At 43.8% G+C, this 19,559-nt stretch overlaps 1 protein-coding gene across 2 annotated transcripts in view; it reads left to right on the top strand.

The window, feature by feature from the left end:
- The first annotated feature begins 420 nt into the window (after positions 1-420).
- LOC115154387 (solute carrier organic anion transporter family member 2B1) overlaps positions 421-19,559 on the top strand; it is a 23,169-nt gene continuing 4,030 nt past the window's right edge. The window contains exons 1-11 of one of the 2 annotated variants that reach the window (XM_029700563.1): positions 431-552; positions 2,764-2,852; positions 10,144-10,281; positions 10,527-10,689; positions 10,809-11,033; positions 11,531-11,629; positions 16,471-16,601; positions 17,223-17,319; positions 17,575-17,739; positions 18,921-19,110; positions 19,209-19,359. In XM_029700563.1, the coding sequence (XP_029556423.1) occupies positions 501-552; positions 2,764-2,852; positions 10,144-10,281; positions 10,527-10,689; positions 10,809-11,033; positions 11,531-11,629; positions 16,471-16,601; positions 17,223-17,319; positions 17,575-17,739; positions 18,921-19,110; positions 19,209-19,359 (1,500 nt within the window). In that variant the 5' untranslated portion in view covers positions 431-500. Of the gene's footprint in view, positions 553-2,763; positions 2,853-10,143; positions 10,282-10,526; positions 10,690-10,808; positions 11,034-11,530; positions 11,630-16,470; positions 16,602-17,222; positions 17,320-17,574; positions 17,740-18,920; positions 19,111-19,208; positions 19,360-19,559 lie in introns of both variants that reach the window. The other variant, XM_029700565.1, reaches the window with a different exon arrangement.

Consider the following 19,559-nt stretch of genomic DNA (forward strand, 5'->3'; position numbering starts at 1 on the left):
GGACTGAGGTCTGAAAGGATAGTTCAGAGCTTCTGCTCTTTTCTATAACCTGTAGGGAACACAATATACGACATATACTTGGCATGTACGTTTCTCACTTATGGGTGGCATATATTGGGAAATGGAGAGGGGAATGGGCAGGGTACATGCAAATGAAATACTTTCGTTTTTACTATAGTTAAAAAAGTCTACTGTTTTTTCGGACTGTAGTGTTTTTGTGAACATTACCGTAGTATTTACAACAGTTTTTTGTGGATAATACTGTAGTATTCTTTAGTATATTACAACATTCTATAGTAAGTACTACACATGATCGAGGGATACCACAGTTTACAATAGAATTCCCCCTCCCACTCCCAGCCCCACTCACCTCAGGTCATGGAATTCCTCAACAATAAGCACGCCTATTTCATCAAGTGAGAGCTCCTGGGATTCCAAGCTTAGTAGTGTTCTGTGTGAATGAGGAGTGGATACTGAACGCAACACTACACCATAGCGCTATGACAGGACTGGACACAGAGAACACCACTACACCACAGCTCCATCTACAGAGTAAGTGAACAACTGTACTGTTCTGTACTACTGCTTTTAACTGTGATCCACTAACTCTAGTAGTAAGGACTCAGACACTATTATCTCATTTAGTGTGCAGTGTGTAGAGCATATGTGTGAAAGGAAAGGTTGCTGTTTGGAGCATGTGTGTGGTTGAACTGGCCTTCTGGCATTTAGGGCAATTACAATTAACAATTAACACCAAGGGGTTAGTAATACCTCATCTAAAAGGTATTGTTTTTGTGTGTATGAATTTGAGGAGTCTGAAATGAAGGTTGTTATTTCCATGACCCGTAATTCCAATCCCGCTGTTGTGGTAAATGATGGTTCAACATTTGTTTATGATGACATTCCACATCTGCTTGGTAGTTATCTCCTGCTCATCTTATCTCTGCTGACAGCAGATGCAACAACTCCTGTGTTGCACAAACATACACAACTGCCTACAAAACACTATATATGGCAGCATAAGTGCATTGGCCGTTTAATACTGCTTTACAGAAGGAACACAAGGTATGTCAGGGTTCCCCAACTGGCGTTTGTTTTTCCTGAGCAAAAACAATATACAGTACCAGTCGAAAGTTTGGACACACCTACTCATTCAAGGGTTTTTGTTTATTTTTACTATTTTCCTACATTGTAGAATAATAGTGAAGACATCAAAACTAGGAAATAACACACATGTATCATGTAGTATCATATATTAACCAAAAAAGTGTTAAACAAATCAAAATATATTTCAGATTCTTCAAAGTGCCCACCCTTTGCCTTGATGACAGCTTTGCACACTCTTGGCATTCTCTCAACTGTCTGTCTGTCTGTCTGTCTGTCCCCCCTCATCTCTCTTTTTCTTTCTCTCTCACTCCCCCTTTCTTTCTCAGCATTGTGCACTGGACTGGAAAACTAAACAGGCAGAGTCAGTCCAAGGGGGATTTACCCCTTAATAGTAATCTGTACCATACACACACATATTTCAATATGATTCAACATGTTGGAGTGGGGATTTGCTTAGAGTCAAGGCTGTCAAAATGTACAACCACACACACACACAAACATACACACACACACACACACACACACACACACACACACACACACACACACACACACACACACACACACACACACACACATTGCAATATGAGTGAGTGAGAGTTACTTGGGAGTCAAGGTTATCTTAATATCTGTAATCCAGAGATATTTCTCTCCTACACAGACAACCACATGCAACTCATGCGCACACGTGATGTAGCAAACTGGTGCAAATTAAAATCCTATATCTGTAGTCCTGGAGGATCTCCAGCTGTTTCTGTTAAACACCATGGAGCTGCAGACATGCGCACTTTGACAGGGCATAAAACTCCCCTTCTCAAGTCATATAACACGCCTGCCTGGGTATACAGGAAACCTGACCATGCACAGGGAAACACAGCTCTTTTTCCCATTCTTATGTAAATGCAGATAATTTCTCTTCAATGTGAATACTAACACAGAGCACTGTGTCTCAATATGATTTAAATGAATAGCACATCTGCATTAAACAATAGCAGTAGATACATTACACCAGCAGAGATTAAAGTAAGCAGAAGTCCGAAGTATAGAGATACAAAGTGAGTATAAAGATTGAGGATACACAGTAACCAGAGTACAAGGAATATAGTCTGACTGGAATTCTTGTGCAATTTCTATAGTATTGTAACGAAGGCCACCGAAATGTGCACATTGTTTGTTGACTAGCGTAAACAGTCTAGTACACTGATTTACCATGAAATAATCAAGTTGTATTTTATTTAAATGAACAGATTGTGCAGCTGGTCAGTGCTGGGGTGCACTAAATGCCTTCCCAAATACTCTCTCTCAGCATGCCTCCCACATCCTCACATACAGCAACTCATTTGCATAACATTGTGTAATAGGCTGAGAGACTTTCGAAAGTGTAAACATTACAATAATTTTTTATATTCCCTGGGTCGGATCAGTGAGTTGGGCAGGTGTGACAGACAGATATCAACAACGGTGGATAAATTAAGATGTCCTACTCAGGCCGTTTACCATTAGACAAAATGGTCAGTTTCGGTCTGCTTAAGGGGTGACTCTTCCATAGGCACCAATGCGTTAGCAGCTGGGTCTGGTCTGCTTAGTTCATTGGCAGTACACGAACCAGAAAAAAATAGCGAGTGTGATGTCTCGCTTCCTCCTCCGTCTCTGCAGATATGACAGCCAGCGACCTCCAGCTGAACTCTGATTCACAGAGGTTGATGCCTCCCGCAAGATGCAGGGGCCCCTTCAACAGCATCAAGGTAGGCTCAAGAGTTACATGTATCATTTTCACCTGCAACTAGCTCCAAATGTCAATTCAATACCAGAAGTAGCAAAGGAATAGAAATCCATGAGAGTAACATACTTTTTAGAACACCACTTGATGCTGCTAATTAGCATTTTACCATCTGGCTGTTGCTGTTGTGTGAGGTGGACAATATCAAAAACATTAACAAGACAAAACCTCTTCACATACTTGCTGCAACTGATGCTATTTGGATTATGAAAAGGTAAAAAGCAGTACTTGGGATGACCGTCGTAAGGAGGAGACCAAGGTGCAGCGTGGTAAGTGCTCATGATTAATATTTATTATAACTCAGAACACTAAATCAAAACAACAAACAAAGGAAAACAAACGTCACGTTCTGCAGGCTTTACTGAGCTGTACAAAAACAAGATCACACACTGAAGGAGGGAAAAAGGGCTGACTAAGTATGATTCCCAATCAGAGACAACAATAGACAGCTGCTTCTGATTGGAAACCATACTCAGTCAAAACAAAGAAATACAATGACATAGAATGCCCACCCCATATCACACCCTGACCTAACCAAACAGAGAAAAAAGTCTCTCTCAGGTCAGGGCGTGACAGTACCCCCCCAAAGGTGTGGACTCCCGGCCGCAAACCTGAACCTATAGGGGAGGGTCCGGGTGGGCATCTACCCATGGTGGCGGCTCCGGTTCGGGGCGTAGCCCCCGCTCCGCCCGCTGATCCCTCCGCTTTTGTAACACCGGACAGTGGATCGTCGTCGAAGGAACCGGACCGCGGATCATCGCCGGAGACTCTGGACTGCAGACCGCCGCCGGAGACTCTGGACTGCAGAACACCGCCGGAGACTCTGGACTGCGGACCGACCGCCGGAGACTCTGGACTGCGGACCGCCGCCGGAGACTCTGGACTGCAGACCACCACCGAAGACTCCGGACTGCGGACCGTCGCCGAAGACTCCGGACTGCGGACCGTCGCCAAAGACTCCGGACTGCAGACCGTCGCCGAAGACTCCGGACTGAGGAACATCGCTGGAGGTTCCAGACTGTGGACCGTCTCAGGAGGTTCCGGACTGTGGGCCGTCTCAGGAGGTTCCGGACTGTGGGCCGTCTCAGGAGGTTCCGGACTGTGGGCCGTCTCAGGAGGTTCCGGACTGTAGGCCGTCGCTGCAGGCTCCGTGCCATGGATCAACACTGCAGGCTCCGCGCCATGGACAATCACTGGAGGCTTTGTGCCATGGATCATCACTGGAGGCTTCGTGCCATGGATCATCACTGGAGGCTTCGGACCATGGATCATCACTGGAGGCTTCTTACGTGGAGCTGGAACAGGTCTCACCGGACTGGGGAACGTCGCTGGAGGCTCCGGACTGGGGGACGTCGCCGGAAGCTCTGGACTGGGAACTGTCGCCGGAAGCTCTGGACTGGGAAGGCGCACTGGAGGCCTGATGCGTAGGGCTGGCACAGGTGGCGCCAGACTGGTAACACGCACCTCAGGGCAAGTGCGGAGAGCAGGAACAGGACACACCGCACTGGGCAGGCGCACTAGAGGCCTGATGCATGGGGCTGGCACAGGTGGCGCCAGACTGGTGACACGTACCTCAGGGCAAGAGCGAGGAGCAGGCACAGGGCATACCAGGCTGGATAGACTCACTGGAGGCCAGGTACGTGGGGCAGGCACAGGATATACTGGGCCGTGGAGGCACACTGGAGGTCTCGAGCGTAGAGCTGGCACAACCCGTCCTGGCTGGATGCTTATTTTCCCCCGGCAAATGCGGGGCGCTGGAACAGGTCGCACTGGGCTATGAATGCACACTGGCGACACAGTGCGCGGAGCCGGCGCAGGATATCCTGGACCGAGGAGGTGTACTGGAGACCAGGAGCGCTGAGCTGTCACCACCCTTCCTGGCTGAATGCTCACTCTAGCCCGGCAAATGCGGAGCACTGGCACAGAGCGCACCGGGCTGTGAATGCGCACTGGCGACACAGTGTGCATCACCGCATAACACGATGCTTGCTCAGTCACTCGCTCCCCACCGTAAGCACGGGGAGTTGGCTCAGGTCTCCACCCTGACTCTGCCAATCTACCCGTCCCCCCCCCAAAAAAAAAAATTGGGGGCTGCCTCTCGTGCTTCCGTCGTTGCTGTGCTAGTTTCCTCGTCTCGTAGCCGCTCTGCTAACGCTGCCTCCACCTGTTCCCATGGGAGGTGATCCCATCCGGCCTCGATCTCATCCCACGTCCAGGATCCCTTGCCGTCCAGGATGTCTTCCCAGGTCCATTGCTCCGGACCACGCTGCTTAGTCTTTTTGTGGTGGGATCTTCTGTGACGACCGTCGTAAGGAGGAGACCAAGGTGCAGCGTGGTAAGTGCTCATGATTAATATTTATTATAACTCAGAACACTAAATCAAAACAACAAACAAAGGAAAACAAACGTCACGTTCTGCAGGCTTTACTGAGCTGTACAAAAACAAGATCCCACACTGAAGGAGGGAAAAAGGGCTACCTAAGTATGATTCCCAATCAGAGACAACAATAGACAGCTGCCTCTGATTGGAAACCATACTCAGCCAAAACAAAGAAATACAATGACATAGAATGCCCACCCCATATCACGCCCTGACCTAACCAAACAGAGAAAAACGGCTCTCTCAGGTCAGGGCGTGACAGTACTAGGCAATTTTAGGAGTTTCTAAGCAGGGTCTTTCAAAAAAACACCAAGAAAATGAATATATGTCTTAAATATTACATACTGCTCCTGTCTATCACCTCATCTACCTGTCTCACCTCACATCATTACTCCCAACTCTCAGTGAGTGGCCATGTTAGAGAGCATCAAATCTGAAATATTTTGTGGGTAAATTGTGACTGACTGACTGATTGATCTACAAATAATAATGAGTAGCTATTTAGGTTGCAAGCTGATTTGAGGATAATCTGTAAAGTCGAATAAGCCCAAGTAATGTATCGGTCTGATTTATGGGTCGTGTTGTCACAGAACTGAGACAGTACTAGGAAGTGAGGTAAAATCTGTGTCTACAGATTGCTGTTCAGGAGTCAAGATATGATGACCTTATAGGGTTAGAGGAGCATGCTAGCATGCTAACATTAAGGAAATTAACCTACCTTCATTGACAGGATATGTTTTGGGACTGGAGAAAGAAAAATCTTCAGAGAGGAAAGAGAGTGAATCTTCCTTATTTTACGATCTGTAATTTAGTTTATTTCTTACTGTAGTGAAAACATTGATGTTTTGGCATCCTGTACTGTCATTTTTCTCTATAGTCCCAGGTGGGGTTGTGTTTCCTGGTGTTTTCAGCACATCCTTGTATTGTTTCCAGATTTAGAAACACATAAACATGTCCTCTGAATGGGGTATGCATGGGAAAGCTTCTAGACACTCTTATGAAACCGATTAACTAGCCTGCTAATATTGTTGCACTCGCTAAGTCTAGGGGTCTTAGGCCTAGTTAACTGGTCTGTAACCGGATTTAAGATGTGCATCTAAACTCAGCAAGAAAATAAACGTCCCTTTTTCAGGACCTTGTCTTTCAAAGATAATTAGAAAAAATCCAAATAACTTCACAGATCTTCATTGTAAAAGGTTTAAACACTGTTTCCCATGCTTGTTAAGTTAACCATAAACAATTAATGAACATGCACCTGTGGAACGTTCGTTAAAACACTAACAGCTTACAGACGGTAGGCAATTAAGGTCACAGTTATGAAAACTTAGGACACTAAAGAGGCCTTTCTACTGACTCTGAAAAACACCAAAAGAAAGATGCCCAGGGTCCCTGCTCATCTGCGTGAACGTGCCTTAGGCATGCTGCAAGGAGGCATGAGGACTGCAGATGTGGCCAGGGCAATAAATTGCAATGTCCGTACTGTGAGACGCCTAAGACAGCGCTACAGGGAGACAGGACGGACAGCTGATCGTCCTCGCAATGGCAGACCACGTGTAACAACACCTGCACAGAGTCGGTACATCCAAACATCACACCTGCGGGACAGGTACAGGATGGCAACAACAGCTTCCCGAGTTACACCAGGAACGCACAGTCCCTCCATCAGTGCTCAGACTGTCCGCAATACGCTGAGAGAGGCTGGACTGAGGGCTTGTAGGCCTGTTGTAAGGCAGGTCCTCACCAGACATCACTTGCAACAACGTTGCCTATGGGCACAAACCCATCGTCGCTGGACCAGAGACAGGACTGGCAAAAAGTGCTCTTCACTGACGAGTCACGGTTTTGTCTCACCAGGGGTGATGGTCTGATTTGCGTTTATCGTTGAAGGAATGAGCATTACACCGAGGCCTGTACTCTGGAGCGGGATCGATTTGGAGGTGGAGGGTCCGTCGTGGTCTGGGGCGGTGTGTCACAGCATCATCGGACTGAGCTTGTCATTGGAGGCAATCTCAATGCTGTGCGTTACAGGGAAGACATCCTCCTCCCTCATGTGGTACCCTTCCTGCAGGCTCATCCTGACATGACCCTCCAGCATGACAATGTCACCAGCCATACTGCTCGTTCTGTGCGTGATTTCCTGCAAGACAGGAATGTCAGTGTTCTGCCATGGCCAGCGAAGAGCCCGTATCTCAATCCCATTGAGAATGTCTGGGACCTGTTGGATCGGAGGGTGAGGGCTAGGGCCATTCCCCCCAGAAATGTCTGTGAACTTGCAGGTGCCTTGGTGGAAGTGTGGGATAACATCTCACAGCAAGAACTGGCAAATCTGGTGCAGTCCATGAGGAGGAGATGCACTGCAGTACTTAATGCAGCTGGTGGCCACACCAGAGACTGACTGTTAATTTTGCCCCCCCCTCTTTGTTCAGGAACACATTATTGTCACGACATCGACGAAAGGTGGCGCCACTCCTCGCCCGGGCGGCGCTCGGTGGTCGTCGTCGCCGGCCTACTAGCTGCCACCGATCCTCTGTTTCATTTTCTGTTGGTTAGGTCTAGATTAGGTACGCACCTGTTTTGTATTAGTTCATTAGTTGGGGGGGGGTATTTAGTCTTGCTATGTAGGTTTGTTTTTTGTGTGTGATTATTTTACGTCAGGACGATTCGTCTGGGGAACAGGTGTTTCCCTCTGCCTGTCGGTTTTGCAGAGTATATTGTGGGCTGCGTCTCTACATTGTGTGCGGGCTGGTATTTTGGGCTTTTTGTATTGTCGCCCTGCCCTACCTAGTTTTTGGACAAGAGTGGATACCTATTAAACGTGTGTTCACGGACTTGTGTCTCCTGCACTTTACTTCACCCCTTGCTGCTTCCTTGAGCCGCCTGACAATTATTCAATTTCTGTTAGTCACATGTCTGTGGAACTTGTTCAGTTTATGTCTCAGTTGTTGAATCTTGTTATGTTCATACAAATATTTACACATGTTAAGTTTGCTGAATATAAACACAGTTGACAGTGAGAGGACGTTTATTTTTTTTGCTGAGTTTGTGAGAAATCAGTTTATGTGCGTAGTTGTTGAAAGTGCATGTGCCCAGGGAGACAGCAACCTTACCGTGGTCCAGGGCCAGCTCTGTCTTTGTTGACCTCTTGGTTGGGTAGTCCAAACAGATTATTGATTTGCTCAGATATTGACAATAAATAAATACAAAAAAGGAAAACAAACGGCATGCCCAAAGTCAAGAATCAAAACCAAACTAAAGGCCTCATGGCCACCAAACCAACCAGCAGCCTCACGACTCCAAGCTGGTGCTCTGACTGACAATAACCTTTATTGGCAGCACATGTGCTTAGAAATAGCCTAGTGGTTAGAGCGTTGGGCCAGTAAGCAAAAGTTTGCTGGATTGAATCCCCGAGCTGACAAGGTAAAAATCTGTTGTTCTGATCAAGGCAGTTAACCCACTGTTCCCTGGGCGCTGAAGATGATTAAGGCAGACCCCCGCACCCCTCAGATTCAGAGGGGTTGGGTTAAATGCAGAAGACATATTTCAGTTGAAGATATTCAGTTGTACAACTGACAAGGTATCCCCCTTTCCCTAAACCAGGGAAAGTCTATGTCCTAACCTTCCCCCATATCAGAACACCACATAAATGCTACTGTGGGTCTCTTTTAACTACACTGTTTTATGAGTCTACTGCCTCATGAATGCACTTGTATTACAATAAAACTGTACCTCAGCAAATTAAGAATTACTTTAAAAAAGATGAGGGATAGGCAGCTTGTACTACAGGTGCAGTACCAGTCAAAAGTTGACACACCTACTGTCAAGGCTCAGGAGAAGACTCAGATGCAGACAGTTTTGAAGTAACAAAAGTTTATTACTCAAACAAGGGGGCAGGCAAACAACAGGTGTAAGGGCAGGAAAATGTCAGTAGTCCAGAGCAGAGTCCGATAGGTACAAAACAGCAGGCTGGCTCAGGGTCAGGGTCAGGGTCAGGGTAGGCAGAGTTCAGTAATCCAGGGAGGTATGGCAAGGTACAGAACGACAAGCAGAATCAGGGTCAAGGCAGGCAGAATGGTCAAAACCAGGAAACCAGGAATTAGAGACAGCCAGGAGCACGGAAAAAGACGCTGGTAGACTTGACGAAACAAAACGAACTGGCAACAGACAAACAGAGAACACAGGTATAAGTACACTGGGGATAATGAGGAAGATGTGCGAAACCTGGAGGGGGGTAGAGACAGACACAAAGACAGGTGAATCAGATCAGGGTGTGAGAATTTGAGAGAATGCCAAGAGTGTGCAAAGCTGTCATCAAGGCAAAGGGTGGCTACTGTAAAAAATCTAAAATCTAAAATATATTTTGATTTGTTTAACACTTTTTTGGTTACTACATGATTCCATATGTGTTATTTCATAGTTGTGATGTCTTCACTATTATTCTGCAATGTAGAAATAGTAACAAATAAAGAAAAACCCTTGAATGAATAGCTGTGTCCAAACCTTTGACTGGTACTGTATGTAACAGATTTTGCTCTGGTTGTGAAAATCCTCATAAAGTTACTCATAGGCCTCCAGACCCTCTTGACTACTGTAGCAATATGTTTTGTTGCATTACATACTTTCTTTACATAAAGGTGTCAAATGTGCAACTAGACGTAGTGCCCCGTGTGGAACAAGATGTTCTCCTGAATATTTAAATCAGACTTTGGAGCTCTCTGTAGTTCATTGATCAGATCTTATTATTTACTACTTAGAGTAAGCTGGGAACAATATTTTTGATACACTTCATGTATCTACAGTCTGTCTGCATACTGATGAAACCATAAACAAACTCTCTCTCCCCTTCCTCTCTATCCTCTCTCTCCTGTCTCTCCTCCAGTTATTTGTGCTGTGCCATGGCATGCTCCAGCTGACCCAGCTGTTGGTGTCTGGATATCTGAAGAGCTCCATCTCCACCATAGAGAGACGCTATGGCTTCTCTAGCCAGAAGTCTGGCATCTTGGCATCCTTCAATGAGGTAAGCCTAAACCTTACCCTGACCCTATCCCACCACTCTTTTGGGCTGATCAAGATAACAGGAAGATTGACTGATAAATTCCAGATCCATATAGGTTCAGATTATTCTTTTTATTTATATATGAAAAAATTGTATACTTTAAATGTTTACATGTGAGAGTGGGCACATGAGTGTGTTAATGGTTGTGTTTGAGTGAGTGTGTTGTGCTCATGATTCTGTGTGTGTGTGTTTATGTGTGTGTGTAGGTGGGGAACATAGTCCTAATAGTGTTTGTTAGTTTCTTTGGTAGCCGTGTCCACAGACCACGGTTCATTGGTGGAGGGGCACTGGTGGTCAGTCTGGCTGCTCTGATAATGGCCATGCCTCATTTCATCAGTGGCCCCTACCAGTACACAGACCACATCAGTAGTAAGTCACATACACACACACACATACAGTACATACATATATTTGTTTGAATCTCAAAACAAAAATAGTAGTTATCACCTAACTCTCAACTCCTTCCTACCTCTACCTGTGTTCCATAGAATCCAAGGAGGAAGACTCTGGCCTCTGCCAATTAGAGAGCTCTTTCCAATCACCCTTGTCCAATCATAGCTGCACTCAGCAGGAGAGTCACTCCCAGCAGGGAGTATTCCCACTCCTGCTCCTAGGACAGCTACTCCTGGGAATCGGCGGCGTTCCCATCCAACCCTTCGGAATCTCCTACATTGATGACCATGCCAGCAAGAGGAACTCTCCTCTCTACCTCGGTATGAGCACTGGGAGTGACTGGGAAACAGGGAATTCTTGAAATACAGGAAATACACATTCTGATGCAGGTCTTTGGGGTTTTTAACTAGGAATCAATAGTATCACCGTTGGTTTTTAAAAATGGAGAGTTGCATCATTGTTCTCTAACGTTCCACTCAATCCCCTCCAATCCTGAGAATACTTGCAGGGACATTAGAAGGAGTTAGATTAGGAATATCACACATAACCCTGGTGCAGGATGTGGAAAAATAGTAATGAAACTAAAGTGAATGTTTTGTATGCACTCATTGTTTTGCTGCTCTCAAGGCTGTGTCGTGTGTAATCTTTATGATAACATGATACTTGAGATCAGCAAACAATGGGCAGTCTTTTATTTTATTTTCATCAACTTCGAAGTATGATCTGGGGAGAAACCAAACGATAAGCATTCTTTTCTGTGTCAGTATATTGATCCCACAACAGGGGTGACATGTCTGACTGTGGTTCCCCCCTGCAGGTATCCTCCTGGCTGTCACGTCTATTGGTCCTGCTTTTGGCTTTATGATGGGCTCCTTCATGTTGAGCTTTTATGTCGACATTGACAAGATGTCCAAAGGTGAGCACATACACAAAATGCATCATACTGTGACACTTTCTGTCATTTCTACAGTGCCTACAGAAAGTATTCACACCCATTGACTTTTTCCCACGTTGTTGTGTTATAGCCTGAATTTAAAATTGATTAAATTTGAGATTTTGTGTCACTGGCCTACACATAATACCCCATAATGGCATAATGTCAAAGTGGAATTCTGCTTTAAATTAATTAAAATTGAAAAGCTGAAATGTCTTGAGTCAATAGGTATTCAACCACTTTGATACAGTATGACTGAAACGAGCTGCAAAAAACACTCAAACTGGACAGTTGTATCTCCGTCTCTTCATTCAAAGACTCAATCATGGACACTCTTACTGACAGTCGTGGCTGATTCACGTGATGTATTATTGTCTCTACCTTCTTGCCCTTTGTGCTGTTGTCTGTGCCCAATAATGTTTGAACCATGTTTTGTGCTGTTATCATGTTGTGCTTCTGCCATGCTGTTTTGCTACCATGTTGTTGTCATGTTGTGTTTCTACCATGTTGTTGTCATGTTGTGTTGCTACCATGCTGTGTTGTCATGTGTTGCTGCCATCCTATGTTGTTGTCTTAGGTCTCTCTTTATGTAGTGTTGTGGTGTCTCTCTTGTCGTGATGTGTGTTTTGTCCTATATATTTTTCTTTTATCCCAGCCCCCACCCCTGCAGGAGGCCTTTTGCCTTTTGGTAGGCCATCATTGTAAATAAGAATTTGTTCTTAACTGACTTGCCTCGTTAAATAAAGGTTAAATAAAAGATATAGCAAGCTTAAGTAAGTTCAGGAGTAAAAATATGCTTTACAAGTCACATAATAAATTGCATTGACTCACTCTATACATGTATATATGCAATAATAGTGTTTTTTAGAATTATTTTTGAATGACTACCTCATCTCTGTACCCCAAACATACAATTATTTGTAAGGTCCCTTAGTTGAGCAGAGAATTTCAAACACAGATTCAACCACAAAGACCAGCGATGTTTACCAATGCCTCGCGAAGAAGGGCGCCTATTGGTAGATGGGTAAAAAAAGCAAGCATTGAATATCCCTTAGAGCATGGTGAAGTTATTAATTACACTTTGGATGACGTATCAATACAGCTAGTCACTACAAAGATACAGACGTCCTTCCTAACTCAGTTGCCGGAGAGGAAGGAAACCGCTCATGGATTTCACCATGAGGCCAATGGGGACTTTAAAACAGTTTAATGGCTCTGATAGGAAAAAACTGAGGATGGATCAACAACATTGTACTATCAACAACAATACTAACCTAAATGACAGAGTGAAAAGAAGGACGCCTGTACAGAATAAAAAATATTACAAAACATGCATCCTGTTTGCAATAAGGCACTAAAAATGTGGCAAAGATGTCCTGAATACAAAGTGTTATCTTTAGGGAAATCCAACAACACATCACTGAGGACCAGTCTTCAAATTTTCAACCATGCTGGTGGCTGCATCATGTTCTTGGGAATGCTTGTCATTGGCAAGGACTCTGGTGTATTTTTATGATAAAAAGAAACGGAATAGAGCTAAGCACAGGCAAAATCCTAGATCAATCCTACTTAAATCTTATTGAAGCTTTGCACACCTGGATTGTACAATATTTGCACATTATTCTTTAAAAAATTATTCAAGCTCTGTCAAGTTTGTAGTTGATCATTGCTAGACAGCCATTTTCAAATCTTTCCATAGATGTTCAAGCCGATTTAAGTCAAAACTGTAACTAAGCCAGTGTATATTTGTGTTTTATGTTATTGTCCTGCTGAATGGTGAATTTGTTTCCTAGTTTCTGTTGGAAGGCAGACTGAACCAAGTTTTCGTCTAGGATTTTGCATGTGCTTAGCTCTATTCCGTTTCTTTTATCCTAAAAAAAACTCCCTAGCCTTTGCTGATGACAAGCATACCCATAACATGCTTGTTATGGACAATAACCACCCGAGCCACTGCCTGTTCATCCCGCCACCATCCAGAAGGCGCGGTCAGTACAGGTGCATCAAAGCTGGGACTGAGAGACTAAAAAGCAGGGTCTATCTCAAGGCCATCAGACTGTTAAACAGCCATCACTAACACAGAGAGGCTGCTGCCTACATACAGACTGAAATCATTGGCCACTTTAATAAATGGATCACTAGTCACTTTAATAATGCCACTTTAATAATGTTTACATATCTTGCATTACTCATCTCATATGTATATACTGTATTTTATACCATCTATTGCATCTTGCCTATGCCGCTCTGTCATTGCTCATCCATATATTTATATGCATATATTCTTATTCCATTCCTTACTTAGATTTGTGTGTGTTAGGTAGTTGATGTGGAATTGTTAGATTACATGTTAGATATTGCTGCACTGTCGGAACTAGAAGCACAAGCATTTCACAACACTCGCAATAACATCTGCTAACCATGTGCATGTGACCAATAACATTTGATTTGATTTTGATTTTGAAAATATGAAGAGTGGTACTCAGTGACGTGTTGGATTTGCCCCAAACATAATGCTTTGTATTCAGGACATTAAGTGAATTTCTTTGCCGAATTCTTTGCAGTTTCACTTTAGTGCCTTATTGCAAACAGGTTGCGGGTTTTTGAATATTTTGTACGGGTTTCCTTCTTTTCAATCTGTGGTTTCGGTTAGTATTGCAGAGTAACTACAATGTATGAGGTATACAGAGATGAGGTAGTCAGTCATTCAAAATAATGTTAAACACTATAATTGCACACAGAGTGAGTCCATGCTACTTATTAACTTGTTAAGTAGATGTTTAACCCTCAACTTATTTAGGCTTGCCATAACAAAGGGGTTGAATACTTATTGACTCAAGACATTTAAGCTTTTCATTTTTAATGAATTTGTAAACATTTCTAAAAACATAATTCCACTTTGACATTATGGGGTATTATGTGTAGGCTGTAACAAAACAAAATTAGGAAAAAGCCGAGGTTTGTGAATATTTTCCGAAGGAACTGTATTTACCTTTAAATACGATCATTTCCATTCTCAGAGCTTTAATAAAACCTTCACGGAAAATCTCCCTACAACTTTTACCGGTCAGGAAACTTAGGGCTTCGTTCCCAGAACCAATCTGAAACCAAAAACACATGTTCCTACAACTTCCAAGGAACCAAATGTGCCAGGTCTCTCTCTCTCTCTCACTCTCACTCTCACACTCACACTCTCACTCTCACTCACTCACACACACTCACACACTCACACCCAGGAGGTCCTCAGATGTTCACAGCATGTCAGGAGTGTCTCATCCGGAGCTGATATGGGTTAGGGTTGTGGTTGAAGCATTTATTATTTAACCTTTATTTAACTAGGAAAGTCAGTTAAGAACAAATTCTTATTTACAATGACGGCCTACACCGGCCAATGATGCTGGGCCAATTGTGCGCCGCCCTATGGGACTCCCAATCACGGCCGGTTATGATACAGCCTGGAGGTCCTCCTCTTATAGTTTCCTTTACAAGCCGAAATAAAACTCTGAATGATTGTGTTTTAATAAACAAGGTTTAATGGGGACTAGCTGGAATAATGTTGATGATAACGACCATCTTATCTTTACTCCACTCCTGTGAATTCTAACGGGCAAACATATATAGTGCATTTGTTACATTGCAGCCTCATTCCAAAATGTATTAAATTGTTCTTTTTGTTCTCATCAATTTACACACAATACCCCATAATGACAAAGCAAAAATAAGTTTTAGAATTTTTTGCAAGTGTATTGAAAATAATAAGCTGAAATATCACATTTACATAAGTATTCAGAGCCTTTACTCAGTACTTTGTTGAAGCACCTTTGGCAGCGATTACAGCCTTGAGTGTTCTTGGATATGACACTACAAGATTGGCACACCTGTATTTGGGGTATTTCTCCCATTCTTCTCTGCAGATCCTCTCAAGCTCTGTCAGGTCTGGCTGGGCCACTCAAGGACATTCAGAGACTTGTCCCGAAGTCACTCATGTGTTGACTTGGCTGTGCTTAGGGTCGTTGTCCTATTCGAAGGTGAACCTTTGCCCCAGTCATAAGGACCTGAGCGCTCTGGAGCAGGTTTTCATCAAAGACTTTTCCAATCCACCTCATTCTGTGTGAACCACAGCTTTCCCTGCAATGCTTCAGACACCTCAGAAACTGGATTTATCCCAGTCATGGTCATGGACCAGTGTCCTGTCTTTCCAGTTTCATGTAATTGATCTCGTCCTTCCAGTTTGATGCATCTCATTTATCAAGGTGTGAGAGTATCGTTAGGGATTGGGGACATGTTCAAACGCCTGCTGAAGTATGTATGTGTGTGTGCGTGTGTGTATGGCGTGTGTGGGGGTATGTTGGTGCATATCTATAGTTATTTACTTCTGTAGAAAAGTGCATGATATCAGACGAATTTCTGTGATAGAAATAAGCTTATTCCCTTTTTGGAGGAAAATATGTTCTTAACTGGAATCTCGGTCTCTCTGAACAGCTGGTATGACCTCATTTACTCAGTCTTTCACTAGAATGAATGTGGAGTTTCTCACAGTGAAAGAGAAAATTACTTCTTCCTGGAAGCTGCGGTCAGTTAGAAAGAGATTCAATGTTCTGTTGAAAAATGCCAAGGACAAAAATGTACTTTCTTTCCTAATATCAACATTTTTTCAAAAGGTTATAACGTTTTAAACCAGGAAGTGTTCTCAGGGTGCACTTCAATGCATACAGTACCTTTGATTGCATTGGTTATTTAATTGAATAGTTGATTGAATATTGTTATTTTATTATTTATGAATACTTTGTCACTAATGCAGTAACATGTCTTTCTCCTCTCTGCAGATCAGATAGGTCTGGAGCGAAGAGACCCTCGCTGGGTGGGAGCCTGGTGGCTAGGCTTCTTGGTGGCAGCCTCCTTCCTCTTCCTCACCTCACTGCCCTACCTCTTCTTCCCCCGGCAGATGCCCAAAGAGGTGTAGTATGGGATACAAGCTGAGACGTTGTAACTGTCATAATATATATTTGTGATTGATTGACTTTATGTCTTATTAAGCATTAACTAAGAAAATGTAATGAAAGTTGAACAATCTTCTCTTATAGAAAAAAATTGGTTCAGAGAAAGAGTGAGGTTTGACCTTGTTGAATAAGGTTCTGGTTGATATCTATCATTCTGTAAGGGAATGTTTCAAAAGAGGTTGAGTCTTTGGTTCATGTTTCTCTCATCAGTCATCTGGCACAAAGAAGAATCATTGTGCCAGGTCTTGCTCAATAGCATAGCATACACACACACAAACACACACACACACATAGTCTCTTGAACGCTGGCCATGGCTTTAAAAGCTCTAAAGCTTGGCGTGTAACTTGAGTGCACTGCAGTGTTTCATACACTTTAAATGTTACCATTTCGCAATCAGAGATCTTGTAGGCAAAACTCTCTTTCCCACATCATGTTCCCTAGACCTGACAAAGGCTATTAGAGAGTTAATGCAATAATGACAGGATTGCATGTTTGCAGTGCCATGATCAAACTCTAATCTGTTGTAATACAGGTACAGCGCATAATTGCGGTGTGGTTCTTTCTCTCCCCTGGTTAGGAAACTGGAGGCGATGCCACCGAGCCCAGAGCAGAAGAGGAAAAGAAACCACTGCCAGACCCCGTCCAGGAACTCACCCTCACACAGTTTCTCAAAAGTGAGACACTTTTATAAAACCACATTCGTCTGTTTTCTTTCCATTTCTTTTCACTGTGTCTGTGGGTGACTACAGGGCATTAAGGGTGACAGTCACTGATATACATACTGATAGTATATAAAAAGCAGAAGTGGTCACATTGTGTCCTCTCTCTTCCTCTATTGTTGCAACCCCCATGGTAAATATTGTCTTAAGCAGTGAGGTCATTAGCCATTAGCCCCCCTCTCCCTCCCTCCCTCCCCCTCTCTCTCCCAGGTTTCCCCCGTATCGCCCTGCGGACCCTACGGAACCCCATCTACCTTTTGGTGGTGCTGGCACAGGTCCACCTGGCAGCGATGGTAGCCGGCCTCGCCACCTTTATGGCCAAGTTCATAGAGCGCCAGTTCACCCAGACTGCCTCCTTCTCCAACATGATGATCGGTGAGAGATATTATTCATTATCTCTGTGAAACATCTTGATTTAGATTAAGGTTAGGGTTTGTCTAATAAAAAAAAAAATAGAACCAATGGACCAAATGAAAATTCCACTCAATGGAGAGTTATTACTTTAAAATCCAATCTGCAAAACTTAAGTATTTGTCATATGTATTTGACTCAGGTCTGATGTGAATAAGAAATATGGGTAATATCACATCATATACACACTTAATACTAGCTGAGATGAATAATAGAGTATGCTCCAACTCTCCAGGGGTCTATGAATAGCACAGAGAGCATGGAATTCTACCACAGAAACACTGCTATTGAGCAACTGGAGGTAATCATTCCAGAAGATTGCCTGCAGAGCACAGGCAATCAAACCCCTGCCACCCACTACTGTTTATAGCAGGGTCAAATCTGGATGGGATTTACTTTCCCTTTACCCCAGTGTTTTAGTTCTTTGGAAGGGTGCAGAATCTCCAGCGTCAGCACCGGAAGCTGCCAATATCAACATTTTACATGACTACAAAATAAGGCCAACTATTATTAGGAGGGGTTTAACAGAGCTAGGCAGAGCGGAACTACCCTGCCTATGTAAGGGGAAACACTGGTTGCGTTCCAGGTTCTTTTTCAAAGTCAGGCAGCACAGATCTCATGTCTCCGGAACCATGTTGTCTTCTGAGATCTATCTTCTGAGATGTGCAGGGCGACTGCATAAAACACGACCTGGAATGGTGTTCACTACTTAAATCGGAGTGACTGTTATGCTTTATTAATAACAAATTAGGCACATTTGGGCAGTCTTGATACAACATTTTGTTACAGAAATGCAATGGTTCATTGGATCAATCTAAAACTTTGCACATACACTGCTGATCTAAATTGCACCTGGGCTGGAATAATACAATATGGCCTTTCTCTTGCATTTCAAAGATGATGGTTCAAAAATTTTACAAAAGAATGGTTGTTTTTTTCTTTGTATTATCTTTTACCAGATCTGTTGTGTTCTATTATCCTACATTCACATTTCCACAAACTTCAAAGCGTTTCCTTTCAAATGGTACCAAGAATATGCATATCCTTGCTTCAGGGCCTGAGCTACAGGCAGTTAGATTTGGGTATGTCATTTTAGGCGATAATGGGGAAAAAAGGGCAGATCCTTAACCTCTGTGTGCCTGTAGGTGGGGTGAGTATCCCTCTAGCAGTGCTGGGCATCGTGCTAGGTGGGGCTCTGATGAGGAGGCTGAGTATGTCTACTAGAGGCTCCGCCCTCATGTGCACGGCAGCCATCTTGATGTGTATCCTCACCGCTCTGCCTCTGCTCCTCCTCGGCTGCTCCACACAGAGTGTCACTGGTGTCTACCCCACCACGTAGGTTACCATCACCTCTCCTTAAAACAGCACTGAAGCCTTAAGTTGCCATTGTGTACTCCACCAGGTACCATTCCTCTTTCTCCCTCTGTTCTCAGACAAAATGTTTCCTTGGGGTGTAGCGCTGGGTGCTCCTGTCCGACCGAGACTTTTAACCCAGTGTGTGGCTCAGACGGGGTGGAGTTCATATCACCCTGTCATGCAGGCTGCATGACCAAAGTACAGGACAACAACACCATCAAAGTCCTGGTAAACCACTACACCTGCCTGTTCATGAATAGGCTGAATCCTATCTTTCCCAGGCCAATCATAGAGGTTAAAAAGAACACAGAGAGACAACTAAATCACATAACATGCAGAAACATGAAGAAACCCAAGATTATGAATTTCCAGGAAGTAGACATGTCAGACATACACAGCTCTAAAGGGGCTTCACTTCTGCTTTACTG

This window comes from Salmo trutta, chromosome 19, assembly GCF_901001165.1.
Source record: "Salmo trutta chromosome 19, fSalTru1.1, whole genome shotgun sequence".
Classification (NCBI taxonomy): domain Eukaryota; kingdom Metazoa; phylum Chordata; class Actinopteri; order Salmoniformes; family Salmonidae; genus Salmo; species Salmo trutta.